Source organism: Triticum urartu, chromosome 2A (genome assembly GCF_056163025.1).
Source record: "Triticum urartu cultivar PI428250 chromosome 2A, HENAU_Tu73, whole genome shotgun sequence".
NCBI lineage: Eukaryota > Viridiplantae > Streptophyta > Magnoliopsida > Poales > Poaceae > Triticum > Triticum urartu.
Window position 1 is genome coordinate 694,926,634 of NC_141874.1, and position 15,126 is coordinate 694,941,759.

Sequence of the window (15,126 nt, forward strand, 5' to 3'; positions counted from 1 at the left end):
GTGGGATTTGAACCCACGCCCTTTCGGCCGCCGGCTCAACGAGTGAGCTCGCCGGCGCTTCGGTAGCCGCCGCGCCCGTCACACGCCCTGCAAGCTTCTTTCTCCTCGCCTTCGAGGTGCCAGAGCTGTCCGCTGCCTTGTTCTTATTCGCGGATGTCTTCCCTTCTTCGGCCGCGCCGCATTGGCGATTCGGACCGCGCGCCCAACTACATATGCCACGCGCGCGGTTATTGCGCGCCCGCTGGAGCTTGTCTACAGATTGCGCATGTGCTAAAATGGCAAAATTCGCGGCGCGGCGCTTGTTTAACGCGGCTGTTGGAGATACTCTTATGCATCTTTGTTCAAGACTTAGGCCACCTTGTCTGAAGATAGGAATTGGTTTGTGCTGTAGTGTGTGGGTGTGCTATCTGAATCTTTCTTGGTATGAAAAGCATGTCAATTAGTGGCAATTCGATTTAGTAGCTGGTCAATGCATGTCTCTGATGCGCGCACTCTTGATTTCCATGGGGGGAAAAAAGGTACTGTGTGTCTCTTATTTCCATGGGGAAAAAGTATTACTACATGACTATGTTTTTTTAGAAGATAGTAAAAAAATATCTTGACCAGAGTGGGATTTGAACCCACGCCCTTTCGGACCAGAGCCTTAATCTGGCGCCTTAGACCAACTCGGCCATCTGATCATTTTTGCTTTATTTTCACGTTTGCTTTCTAAAATACAGTACATTATTCCAGGTAACTTCCATTAGGCCACAAACCGCCTCGCCCCAACCCGACAAAGGGAGAGCCACATGCTTCCTAGACCAGCGAGGCATTTCCCTGCAATTCTGCCTCTTTTTTGCAGCACCTTCAGACATTTTGATCCAGCACAACGAACCACCGTGATTCAGAAACCATCAACTTTCCAAGCCAACTATACAAATATCCAGGACAGTTTTTTTGTTCGACAAAAGGAGCGCACGCCCCCAAATGAAACCGATAATACTTGCACCGTTCAGCCAACCTCACACAGGAGCGTGTCATAAAACAGGGAACAAATGGAGAAAATTTTCAGAGGGAGAGAGCCATGTACCAACCTCCGAGACCACCACGTCCGGTGCATGGCCGACCGTCATGGTGGAGGCGAGCGACAACGGCGATGAACGTGCGAGACCCCGGCTGCAACGGCGCACCAAGGTCACCCAGCGCCATGGGGCTGGAGGAGTGAACATACGCCATGGTGGATAGCTGTTGGAGGATGGGAGTTGGGGACAGTGTAATTCCTTCGGAGATTCATGATACCAAGGTCGTGCAAGTTTTGCAGCTCTGTCGGGATTGAACCAGAAAGATAGTTAGTCTGGTGAGGTTTCCTATGGTGGGGGGAACGCTACCAGACAGACCATTGCGGCCCAGGTCAAGGAATTTGAGGCGACACAGTTTTCTTAAAGGGCCATTTGCATTTCTGTCCCTAACTCGAACCACCTAATCAGATATACCCCTAATTCGAAAGCCTGCTCAAATTTGCTCCTCCGTCGTTAGGTGCCCTTATAGAAATGCCCTTCTGCACCGTTATCGTCCGGTCAAACAGCTTTGACCGTCCTGAAAAAAATAGCAAAAAAATCTAAAAAATCTAAAATTTTGTGAGATCGAAGATACTCATGTGCCCAAGGTGTGTGCAAAATTTCGTGCTATTTAGACATTCCAGGAGCTCGTGGCAAGGAAAAACAGTTAATCTGCACGCTTGTGAACAATAAATTTGAAATAAAATAGCAAGGAAATTTAAAAAAATATGAAATTTTTTAGAATGAAAGTGGCCTGGGTGCACAAGGTGCTTGCAAGTTTTTGTGATCAAATGACATGCGAGGAGCTCTAGCAAGAAAAAACAAAATAGTCATTTTTTTCAAAGTTTTTTCCAAGCCAAATTTTGTTTTTTTCTCCACAAGCCCCTCCAATGTCCAAACACAACAAAAATTTGCACGCAGCTTGCAAACCCGAGCCTCTTTGATGCCAAAAAATTTCATATTTTTTTGAACTTCCTTGCTATTTTTTTGAATTTACTGTTCACAGGCTTACATATTTATTGTTTTTTCCTCTGACACGAGCTCCTGGAATGTACAAACAGCACGAAACTTTGTAGGCACCTTGCGAACCTGAGTATCTTTGATCCCACAAATTTTCAGATTTTTTAGAAATTTTTTGCTATTTTTTTCAGGACGGTCAAAGCCCTTTGACCTGCTTTGACCGGACGGTAATGGCACAGAAGGGTATTTCTGTAAGTGCACCTAACGACGGAGGGGCAAATTTGAGCAGGCTTTGAAATTATGGGTAAATCTGAGAGTGAGCACAAACTAAAGACATAGATGTAAATGTCCCTTTCCTAAATCGTCTCGAACGGCGCCCGTCAGGACGGTGTTGGCAAGGTTGATGACGGAGAAGAAGGAGAGGTTACCAAGGTGAGGAGCGAGCGATCCATGGAGGGGCACGTGCGGCAGCTCCACAGCCGTGACACGTTGCCTGCGCCGGCTGCACGAGACGCCAATCCAATGACAGAAAGATGTGCTGCTGGTCCAGTTGCTTGCAAGGACGCCCTGAGGATCAGAGAGGTGGGCTTTGAAAGCCAGTAGCGCAGCAAGATCAGTGTCGCTACCGTTGACGCTTGTTGGAGACGGAGAAGCAGCACCGGCACCGGGTACTACGGCTGCCACCGAGATGACCAGTAGCACGACAGCGGGAATGCAAGGAGCTGTCATTGAGCTGCTTACTCTTCTGTTCATCCAGCTGATCATATATATATTGAGTTTGGTCCATGAGTATGATGCTTTCCACAGCTTTTCAACCTTTCCTTTTTGTTTTTCCTTGCCGGCCAAATAATATAAACAAGCACATACTCATGGACCAAACAAGCATACTGCCTGAAACTTTTAACCTGTTCACATTGGTCCACCCACCAATTGAAAACTTGAATGCTAGGTGGTATTTGTTAGGTTGATCTCTCCACCGAGTGGGCTCAACGGCGCATCGGGCCCTGATCTATTCGCGCCCTGATCGGGGACGCCCAACCGTTCTATGGTTGGTGGGCCCCTGTGACCTGCGATATATAGAAAGGTGGGGGCCGGGGCACACGGAACGAGGTTCACCGCGCCGCCAGACTCCTCACCGAAATTCCCTTCTGATCTAGGGTAATCGCAGTGCTCACGGGAAGCACCACTGCCACCTCTCCATCTCGATCTCTCTGCTATCACCGGCTTCTACTTCACCATGGCCGGCTCTGGATCGAGCTCATCCGCACCCAAGGAAGGTAGGTTACCGGAAAGATCTAGCCTACACGATCCAAGTGGATCTATCAATGGTATCAGATGCCACTGGCTAGATGATTTCGGTATAAAGAAACAAAAACAGAAAAAGAAAAAGAGATCCCCTCCCCCCAAGAACCCTAGACAGGGCAAAGTAAACCACCGGATATTGGTCTAGGGCCTCACCGGCAAAGAGCGCCGCCGCACGGCTGCGCCTGTTCCTCTCGATCCCCACACGCATCGGCAAGCCGAGGTGCGGGGACGAAGAACCACCGGAGCTAGCAATTGCTCGCGGAAAAGAAAGGAAAAAAGACACAAAAAAAGAAGGGGGTTAGCACCGCGGCCAAATCCCTCGGCGGCAGCGCGCTCACCGCTAGGGAGGACGCGCGACCGACGAGGAGGATAGCCACGGCGCGATCTGGCCGCGCTCTTCCTCTCGCTGAAAAGAAAAAGGGGTAGCCTCTCTGTCTTCCTCTCTCTCATGGAATGGAAGGGGACAAGGGAAGGTGGCTCTCGCGCGGTGCGGTGGCTGCACGCCGTCGCCGACGGAGCCCCAACCCGGCTACAGGGGAGCAGAGGAGGCCTCGCCGCGTCGCTCTCTCTCTCTCTCTCTATCACACGAAGAAGAGGGTGAAGAGGGAAGAAAGGACGGGAAGGAGAGGACCCGCTCGGCGCGGTGGCATCCGCCGCCGTCGCCGGCGGCCGGGGCGAAGCCCGTCTCTCCGCCGTCAGTGGAGTGCGCGAGAGAGGCGCGGGGGCTGGGGAGAAAGTGGCGCTAGGTTTTCGGTCGCTGGGGATCGACTCCTGGTTTTGTTCAAGCGAAAACCGCTCTGGACCGTACGATGAAGATCGACGACCAGGAAGCAAACCCTAGTCCCAGCCGGGCCGTTGGGTCGAAAGTGGTGCTAGGCCGAGGCCAGCAGCAGCGGGCGCAGCCGCGCGAGCTGGGCCGAGGCCGGCTGCGCTGCTGTTTTTCCTTTTTTTTTCTTTTCGTTTTAATAGTTTCTGTCCAGTTTTGGGGGCAGTTTTCTAATAGATTTTCTATGCAATTTTTTCAAACAAAAATTTTTGTATAGAAAATAGAAAAGTAAACAGAAAAGTTTTGAAAATGAATATAGATAATTTTCAGTAAAAAATGTTCATGATTTTTTTATAAAGAAAATAATAAAGTTCATGAATTTTTTAAGGAAAAGTTTCTGTGAAGAATTAAAAGTTCATGAATATTTTTCCGCTGCGTAAATAATTAATGCTCTTTTACACATAAAATAAAATTTTATCTATAGTATTAAGTTTTTTAAGAGCATGTTAAAGTGATTATTAAAATGAATATGATTATGTTATTTTTTATGACCAACGTTGTTTAATAACATGATCATGTTTTATTATTGAAATTTAAAGGTGCATTTATTTCTAGTATTTTGCCCAAGGGTAATATAGATTTAATTTCATAGACAATTATATGTTTAATTTGACCAACGTTAGATTAATGCATATGATTGTTATATTGATGTCACTTAAATTATGATTTCAGGAGGCTTTCACTTGATGAGTTGCCTAAAAGAAGTTCCGACACTCAGAGGTGACAACCACACTGAGTGGAGGAAGAAAGTTGAACTGGCATTTGTTTGTGCTGATCTGGACTGGGTTCTGGATGAACCACAGCCGGTCAGACCAACAGAGCCAGTAAGAGAGACTACTGATGATGATGCTGCATGGGCTAAAAAGAGGGGGGATTATGCTCCTTTGAAGATGTCCTACATCATAGACAATCAAAAATGGGTCAATGCAAATAAAAAATGCATGGCCTTTATAAAGAATACAATTGAGAGCACCATTGTGGGCTCCATTGCAGAGTGCACTTCCGCAGGGGAGTTGCTGACAAAGATAAAGAGCCACTTCACTGGCTCTTTAAAGATATATGCCACCCAGGTGTTAAAACAACTTGTGACAGAACAATACACAGGTGGTGGAATAAGAGAGCACATCCTAAGGATGAGCAATATGGCAGCAAACTTAAAGCCCATGGATGAGGATCTGGAGATCAAACCAAAGCTCCTGGTCCACCTAGTCATGGCTTCACTGCCAAAGGAGTTTGAAACTTTTGTTGTGAACTATAATATGTCACCTAGAACATGGGACATAGAAAAGACAATTGCTATGTGTGTCCAAGAAGAGGACAGACTAAAAGCCTCACATGGTGGAACACTCAACTATGTGAAGGACCACAAGAAAAAAAACTACAATCAAAACAACAAAAGATCTCCTTCAAAGCCACAAGGAAAAGCTCCCTATCAGCATCAGCGTCAGCAACAGTCTTTCCCAGTGGATAAAGACACTTGTCTCCACTGTAAGCAGACCGGGCATTACAAGGAAGACTGCCCTGTTTGGCTGAAGTCCTTAATGGCAAAGCAAGGTAACAACATTGTTTCCTTAGTTAATGAATCCTTGTACACACAGTTTTCGAAATCTACTTGGTGGATTGACTCAGGGGCAACTGTTCATGTTGCAAATTGTTTACAGGGATTCCATTCGACCCGGACTACGCTAAGAAGAGAAGGAGGCATTGAAGTAGCCAATGGAATAAAAGCGGAAGTTGAAGTTGTCGGTGACATCTCCTTGGAGTTAGCTGATGGATTCAATCTTCTACTTAGAGATGTTCTTTATGTTCCTTCATGTAATAGAAACTTAATTAGCATTTCATGTTTGGAAAAAGAAAATTATGAGTGTTATTTTGGACATGGCAAGTGTGCCATCTGGTATAATAATGCTTATGTTGGTAATGCTTTACTACATGATGAGCTTTATTTGTTATCACTTCGTGAAAAAGTACATTCTGTATGCAATATGAATGAACATGTTTCCGCATCGAATAAAGAACAAAAGAAAAGAAAGAGAACATTCAACTCGTCGAAATTATGGCACTGTCGCTTGGGCCATATTTCGAAGGGGGAATAGAAAGATTAGTCAAAAGTGCAATTCTTCCACAATTAGAATTCTCAGACTTAGAACAATGTGTAGATTGCATTAAAGGAAAGTATATAAAACAAATCAGAAAAGGTGCAATCCATAGCACAAGCACACTAGAAATCATCCACACTGACATTTGTGGACCATTTCCGGTGAAAAGTGTGGATGGATATGACTTGTTCATAACATTCACAGATGATTACTCTCACTATGGTTATATTTATCCAATCAAAGAAAGATCTGAAGCGTTGGATAAATTTAAAATATTCAAAGCTGAAGTTGAAAATTAGTATGATAAAAGAATAAAGATAGTAAGGTCCGACCGTGGGGGAGAGTACTATGGTCGGCACACTCCATATGGCCAAGTCCTTGGACCGTTTGCAAAGTTCTTGCAGGAGACTGGCATAGTTGCCCAATATTCAATGCCGGGTGAACCTCAGCAAAATGGAGTAGCTGAAAGGCGCAACCGTACACTTATGGATATGGTGCGCTGCATGATGAGTTATTCCAACTTGCCATTGGGATTATGGATGGAGGCGCTTAAAAACGTCATTCACATTCTCAATAGAGTACCAAGCAAGTCGGTGCCCAAAACACCGTACGAGCTATGGACAGGAAGGGTGCCCTCCCTGCATCACTTCAGGGTGTGGGGGTGCCCTACTGAGGCCAAAATGTTTAATCCAAACATTGCACAGTTAGATCCCAAAACAGTAAGTTGCCACTTCATTGTCTATCCAGATAGATCAAAAGGTTTTCGTTTCTACTGCCCAGATAGATATACAAAGTTTGTAGAAACGAGACATGCAGTCTTCTTTGAGGACGAAATGATGAGGGGGAGCTTGGCAGCTCGGAAAATTGATCTTGAGGAGAAGAGGGTGCATGCACCTAATCCGATGATTCAGGAGCCATTTTTCTCACTACCAGTTGCAACTCCACCCATGACAACTTTGGGGGTAGACCCGGAACCTGTCCGTCAAGAGCCGACTGAACCCGTTGTTGAGCATGAAAGGGAGGTGCAACAGCAAATTTTAGAAGAAGTGCCGGAAGTTGAGGCACAGAATGTGCCAGAAAGTGAGGCCCTTAGAAGGTCTACAAGACCAAGAAAGTCAGCTATTTCTACTGACTTTAAAGTTTATAACACAGAAATGGTTCATATAGAAAAAGATCCCACCTCATATGAAGAAGCCATGAGAAGCCCTCATTCATCGAAGTGGATGAAGGCAATGGAAGACGAGATGAAATCGATGAGTTCCAAAGATGTTTGAGACTTAGAGGAAATTCCTAAAGGAGCCAAAACAATAGGTTGTAAATGGGTCTACAAAATTAAGTATGACTCTAAAGGTAATATAGAAAAGTATAAAGCACGACTCGTGGCAAAAGGATTTACATAAAGAGAAGGGATAGATTACAACGAGACATTTTCTCCAGTCTCATGTAAGGATTCCTTCAGAATCATAATGGCATTAGTTGCTCATTTTGATTTAGAGTTACATCAAATGGATGTTAAGACGACATTTCTGAATGGTGGTTTAAAAGAAAATGTCTACATGAAACAGCCTAAAGGTTTTATCATGGAAGGCAAGGAAAATATGGGATGCCGCCTGAAGAAATCCATTTATGGATTAAGACAAGCCTCTCGGCAGTGGTATCTAAAGTTTAATCAAACGATTAAAAGTTTTGAATTTAAAGAATTCATAGCATGCTTCGAAGCCACGGGGCAGGCGATATGGCTAAAGAAATTTGTACCCGACTTGAAAGTGGTAGATTGTATTCACAAACCACTAAAGATGTACTGCGACAACCAACCCGCGGTATTCTATGCTCACAACAACAAGTCGAGTAATGCTGCCAAAACAATAGAGATAAGATATTATGTTGTGAAAGATAAAATCCAGGATCAAACTATAAGTCTCGAGCATATAAGGACAAAGGATATGCTTGCGGATCCGCTAACGAAAGGCTTACCACCCAATGTGTTCAAGGAACACATAGCCAGCATGAGTTTAAGGGAAAGCCTTATGATTTCTGGATAGGCCCAAAAGAAACAGAATTTGCTTCTGATCATAACGTATGTTGTAGCTGTATGATTCTAACGGCAATTAAGCTGTGACGATGAAACATGCTCTATGTACCAATATGTGATGAAACAAATAAACTAGAAAGTATAAGGTTAAAAGTAAAAGTTGAGATCAAGGGGGAGAATGTTAGGTTGATCTCTCCACCGAGTGGGCTCAACGGCCCATCGGGCCCTGATCTATTCGCGCCCTAATCGGGGGCGCCCAACCGTTCTATGGTTGCTGGGACCCTGTGACCTGCGATATATAGAGAGGTGGGGGCCGGGGCACACGAAACTGTTGGGGATCGTAGCAGAATTTAAAATTTTCTACGCATCACCAAGATCAATCTATGGAGTAATCTAGCAACGAGGGGAAGGAGAGTGCATCTACATACCCTTGTAGATCGCTAAGCGGAAGCATTCAAGTGAACGGGGTTGATGGAGTCGTACTCGTCGTGATCCAAATCACCGATGATCCTAGTGCCGAACGGACGGCACCTCCGCGTTCAACACACGTGCAGCCTGGTGACGTCTCCTACGCCTTGATCCAGCAAGGGGAGAAGGAGAGGTTGGGGAAGACTCCATCCAGCAGCAGCACGACGGCGTGGTGGTGGTGGAGGAGCGCGGGACTCCAGCAGGGCTTCGCCAAGCACTACGAGAGACGAGGAGGGAGAGGGGTAGGGCTGCGCCAACAGAGGAAGGACTTCATGTGTTGGGCTGCCCCTTTGCCTCCACTATATATAGGGGGAGAGGGAGGGCTGCGCCCCCACCTAGGGTTTCCACCCTAGGGGTGGCGGCAGCCCCAATCCCCATCTGGGGTGGCGGCCAAGTGGGGGGGAGAGGGAGGCGCACCAGGCATGGGCCTTAGGGCCCATCTGCCCTTAGGGTTTGCCCCCTTCTTCTCTCTAGGCGCATGGGCCTTGGTGGGGAGGCGCCCCAGCCCACCTAGGGGCTGGTCCCTTCTCACACTTGGCCCATGTATGCCTCCGGGGCTGGTGGCCCCACCTGGTGGACCCCCGGACCCCTCCGGTGATCCCGGTACACTACCGGTGATGCCCGGAACACTTCCGGTGGCCAAAACCATACTTCCTATATATCAATCTTTACCTCCGGACCATTCGGGAACTCCTCGTGACGTCCGGGATCTCATCCGAGACTCCGAACAACATTTGGTAACCGCGTACATACTTTCCCTATAACCTTGGCGTCATCGAACCTTAAGTGTGTAGACCCTACGGGCTCGGGAGTCATGCAGACATGGCCGAGACAACTCTCCGGTCAATAACCAACAGCGGGATCTGGATACCCATGTTGGCTCCCACATGCTCCACGATGATCTCATTGGATGAACCACGATGTCAAGGATTCAATCAATCCCGTATACAATTCCCTTTGTCTAGCGGTACGATACTTGCCCGAGATTCGATCGTCGGTATCCCGATACCTTGTTCAATCTCGTTACCGGCAAATCTCTTTACTCGTTCCGTAACACATCATCCCGTGATCAACTCCTTGATCACATTGTGCACATTATGATGATGTCCTACCGAGTGGGCCCAGAGATACCTCTCCGTTTACATGGAGTGACAAATCCCAGTCTCGATTCGTGCCAACCCAACAGACACTTTTGGAGATACCTTTAGTGTACCTTTATAGCCACCCAGTTACGTTGTGACGTTTGGCACACCCAAAGCAATCCTACGGTATCCGGGAGTTGCACAATCTCATGGTCTAAGGAAATGATACTTGACATTAGAAAAGCTTTAGCATACGAACTACACGATCTTTGTGCTAGGCTTAGGATTGGGTCTTGTCCATCACATCATTATCCTAATGATGTGATCCCGTTATCAGCGACATCCAATGTCCATGGTCAGGAAACCGTAACCATCTATTAATCAACGAGCTAGTCAACTAGAGGCTTACTAGGGACATGTTGTTGTCTATGTCTCCACACATGTATCTGAGTTTCCTATCAATACAATTCTAGCATGGATAATAAACGATTATCATGAACAAGGAAATATAATAATAACCAATTTATTATTGCCTCTAGGGCATATTTCCAACAGTCTCCCACTTGCACTAGAGTCAATAATCTAGTTCACATCGCCATGTGATTAAGACTCAGAGGTCACATCGCCATGTGACCAACATCCAAGAGTCTACTAGACTCAATGATCTAGTTCACATCACTATGTGATAAACACTCAAAGAGTTCTGGGTTTGATCATGTTATGCTTGTGAGAGAGGTTGTAGTCAACGGGTCTTGCCATATTCAGATCCCTATGTATTTCGCAAAACTTTATGTCATATCGTAGATGCTGCTACCACGTTCCACTTGGAGCTATTCCAATTTATTTCTCCATTATACGTATCCGGTATCTCTACTCAGAGCTATCCGGATAGGTGTTAAGCTTGCATCGACGTAACTCTTTACGTCGAACTCTTTATCACCTCCATAACCGAGAAACATTTCCTTATTCCTCTAAGGATAATTTTGACCGCTATCTGGTGATCCATTCCTAGATCACCTTTGTACCCTCTTGCCAGACATGTGGCAAGGCACACATCAGGTGCGGTACTCAGCATGGCATACCGTATAGAGCCTATGACAAGAGCATAGGGGACGACCTTCGTCCTTCCTCTTTCTTCTGCCATGGTCAAGCTTTGAGTCATACTCAACTTCACACCTTACAACTCAGGTAAGAACCCCTTCTTTGACTGATCTATTTTGAACTCCTTCAAAAACATGTCAAGGTGTGCGTTCTTTGAAAGTATCATCAGGCGTCTTCATCTATTTCTATAGATCCTGATGCCCAATATGTAAGCAGCTTTATCCAGGTCTTCCTTTGAAAATCACTCTTCAAACAACCGTTTATGCATTCTAGAAATTCTACATCATTTCGGATCAACAATATGTCATCCACATATACTTATCAGAAATGTTGTAGTGCTCCCACTCACTTTCTTGTAAATACAAGTTTCTAGCAAACATTGTATAAACCTAAAAGCTTTGATCACTCCATCAAAACATATATTCCGATTCCGAGATGCTTTCTCTAGTCCATAGAAGGATTGCTGGAGCTAGCATACCTTTTAGCATCCTTAGGATCGACAAAACCTTTTATTGTATCACATACAACTTTTCTTACAAAAACTTGGTAAGAAAACTTGTTTTGACATCCATCTATAAGATTTCATAATCGAAAAATACAGCTAATGCTAACATGATTCCGGCGGACTTAAGCATCGCTACGGGTGAGAAATTCTCATTGTAGTCAACTCCTTGAACTTGTGAAAAGACTCTTTCCCACAAGTCGAGCTTCATAGACGGTAACATTACCGCCCATGTCCGTCTTCTTCTTAAAGATCCATTTATCTCAATGGCTTGCCGATCAACGGGCAAGTCCACCAAACTCCACACTTTGTTCTCATACATGGATCCTATCTCGGATTTCATGGCTTCTAACCATTTGTCGGAATACGGGCCCACCATCGCTTCTCCATAGTTCGTAGGTTCATTGTTGTCCAACAACATGACATCTAAGACAGGATCACCGTACCACTCAGGAGTAGTACATATCCTTGTCGACCTACGAGGTTCGATATCAACTTGATCTAAAACTTCATGATCACTATCATTAGTTTCCTCTTCAACAGTCGTAGGTTCCACAGAAACATCTTTCTGTGTTGCACTACTCTCCGATTGAAGTGAGGGTTCGACAACCTCATCAAGTTCTATCTTCCTCCCACTCAATTCTTTCGAGAGAAACTCCTTCTCGAGAAAGGACCCGTTCTTGGCGACAAACATTTTTTCCCTTGGATCTGAGATAGAAGGTATACCCAACTGTTACCTTTGGGTATCCTATGAAGATGTATTTGTCCGCTTTGGGTTCGAGCTTTTCCCGGCTGAAGCCATAAGCATCGTAGCCCCAAACATAAAGAAACGACAACTTTGGTTTCTTGCCAAACCAATGTTCATATGACGTCGTCTCAGCGGACTTAGTTGGTGTCCTATCTAAAGTGAATGCAGCTGTCTCTAACGCATAACCTCAAAATGAAAAACGGTAGATCGGTAAGAGACATCATAGATCGCACCATATCTCATAAGGTTCGATTACGATGTCTGGACACACCATTACAACTGTGGTGTTCCAGGTGGCTTCAACTGTGAAACAATTCCACAATGTCTTAAGTGATTTGCCAAACTCATAACTCAGAAAATCCCCTTTTGATCAGATCGTAGGAACATGATCTTATTGTTATTGAAGGAAATATGCCCTAGAGGCAATAATGAAGTTATTATTTATTTCCTTATTTCATGATAAATGTTTATTATTCATGCTAGAATTGTATTAACCGGAAACATAATACATGTGTGAATACCTAGACAAACTTAGTGTCACTAGTATGCCTCTACTTGACTAGCTCGTTAATCAAAGATGGTTATGTTTCCTAACCATGAACAATGAGTTGTTATTTGATTAACGAGGTCACATCATTAGTTGAATGATCTGATTGACATGACCCATTCCATTAGCTTAGCACCCGATCGTTTAGTATGTTGCTATTGCTTTCTTCATGACTTATACATGTTCCTATAACTATGAGATTATGCAACTCCCATTTACCGGAGGAACACTTTGGGTACTACCAAACGTCACAACGTAACTGGGTGATTATAAAGGAGTACTACAGGTGTCTCCAATGGTACATGTTGGGTTGGCGTATTTCGAGATTAGGTTTTGTCACTCCGATTGTCGGAGAGGTATCTCTCGGGCCCTCTCGGTAATACACATCACATAAGCCTTGCAAGCATTGTAACTAAGATGTTAGTTGTGAGATGATGTATTACGGAACGAGTAAAGAGACTTGCCGGTAATGAGATTGAACTAGGTATTGGATACCGACGATCGAATCTCGGGCAAGTAACATACCGATGACAAAGGGAACAACGTATGTTGTTATGCGGTCTGACCGATAAAGATCTTCGTAGAATATGTAGGAGCCAATATGGGCATCCAGGTCCCGCTATTGGTTATTGACCGGAGACGTGTCTCGGTCATGTCTACATTGTTCTCGAACCCGTAGGGTCCGCACGCTTAAGGTTACGATGACAGTTATATTATGAGTTTATGCATTTTGATGTACCGAAGGTTGTTTGGAGTCCCGGATGTGATCATGGACATGACGAGGAGTCTCGAAATGGTCGAGACGTAAAGATTGATATATTGGAAGCCTATGTTTGGATATCGGAAGTGTTCCGGGTGAAATCGGGATTTTACCGGAGTACCGGGAGGTTACCGGAACCCCCCGGGAGCCATATGGGCCTTAATGGGCTTTAGTGGAAAGTAGAAAGGGGCAGCCCAAGGTGGCTGCGCACCTCCCCCCTCCCCTAGTCCTATTAGGACTAGTAGAAGGTGGCCGGCCCCCCTCTCCCTCTTTCCCCCTCGGGGAATCCTAGTCCAACTAGGATTGGGGGGGGAGTCCTACTCCCGGAAGGAGTAGGACTCCTCCTGCGCCCTCCTCCTAGGCCGGCGCCCCCCTCCCCCTTGGCTCCTTTATATACTGAGGCAGAGGCACCCCAGAAAGACACAAGTTGATCCACGTGATCTATTCCTTAGCCGTGTGCGGTGCCCCCAGCCACCATATTCCTCGATAATACTGTAGCGGAGTTTAGGCGAAGCCCTGCTGCTGTAGTACATCAAGATCGTCACCACGCCGTCGTGCTGACGGAACTCTTCCCCGACACTTTGCTGGATCGGAGTCCGGGGATCGTCATCGAGCTAAACGTGTGCTCGAACTCGGAGGTGCCGTAGTTTCGGTGCTTGATCGGTTGGATCGTGAAGACGTACGACTACTTCCTCTACGTCGTGTCAGCGCTTCCGCAGTCGGTCTGCGTTGGGTACGTAGACAACACTCTCCCCTCTCGTTGCTATGCATCACATGATCTTGCGTGTGCATAGGAAAATTTTTGAAATTACTACGAAACCCAACAGTGGCATCCGAGCCTAGGTTATTTATGTTGATGTTATATGCACGAGTAGAACACAAGTGAGTTGTGGGCGATATAAGTCATACTGCCTACCAGCATGTCATACTTTGGTTCAGCGGCATTGTTGGACGAGACGACCCGGACCAACATTACGCGTACGCTTACGCGAGACCGGTTCCCCCGACGTGCTTTGCACATAGGTGGCTTGCGGGCGACTGTCTCTCCAACTTTAGTTGAACCAAGTGTGGCTACGCCCGGTCCTTGCGAAGGTTAAAACGGAGTCTATTTGACAAACTATCGTTGTGGTTTTGATGCGTAGGTGAGATTGGTTCTTGCTTTAGCCCGTAGCAGCCACGTAAAACTTGCAACAACAAAGTAGAGGACGTCTAACTTGTTTTTGCAGGGCATGTTCTGATGTGATATGGTCAAGGCATGATGCTGAATTTTATTGTATGAGATGATCATGTTTTGTAACCGAGTTATCGGCAACTGGCAGGAGCCATATGGTTGTCGCTTTATTGTATGCAATGCAATCGCGATGTAATGCTTTACTTTATTACTAAATGGTAGTGATAGTCGTGGAGGCATAAGATTGGCGAGACGACAACGATGCTACGATGGAGATCAAGGTGTCGCGCCGGTGACGATGGTGATCATGATGGTGCTTCGGAGATGGAGATCACAAGCACAAGATGATGATGGCCATATCATATCACTTATATTGATTGCATGTGATGTTTATCTTTTTATGCATCTTATCTTGCTTTGATTGACGGTAGCATTATAAGATGATCTCTCACTAAATTATCAAGATGTGTTCTCCCTGAGTATGCACC

General features: G+C 45.6%; 1 protein-coding gene and 1 non-coding gene across 2 annotated transcripts; one reads left to right on the forward strand and one right to left on the reverse strand.

Moving 5' to 3' along the window:
- Positions 1-575: 575 nt before the first annotated feature.
- LOC147986845 (uncharacterized) lies at positions 576-5,836 on the forward strand. The gene is made up of 3 exons (XM_087544969.1): positions 576-3,274; positions 4,801-5,682; positions 5,790-5,836. The coding sequence occupies exons 1-3, from the start codon at positions 3,235-3,237 to the stop codon at positions 5,834-5,836; spliced, it is 969 nt and encodes a 322-aa protein (XP_087401095.1). The 5' UTR covers positions 576-3,234.
- Positions 600-680, reverse strand: TRNAL-AAG (transfer RNA leucine (anticodon AAG)). The gene has a single exon. It is a non-coding gene; the product is annotated as a tRNA-Leu (tRNA).
- Positions 5,837-15,126: the final 9,290 nt, after the last annotated feature.

Coding starts and splice junctions, on each gene's coding strand:
- LOC147986845 (XM_087544969.1), top strand. CDS start 3,235: ATGGCCGGCTCTGGATCGAGCTCATCCGCACCCAAGGAAG. Junction 3,275..4,800: donor CTCATCCGCACCCAAGGAAG/GTAGGTTACCGG, acceptor TTATGATTTCAG/GAGGCTTTCACTTGATGAGT. Junction 5,683..5,789: donor GTCCTTAATGGCAAAGCAAG/GTAACAACATTG, acceptor AATTGTTTACAG/GGATTCCATTCGACCCGGAC.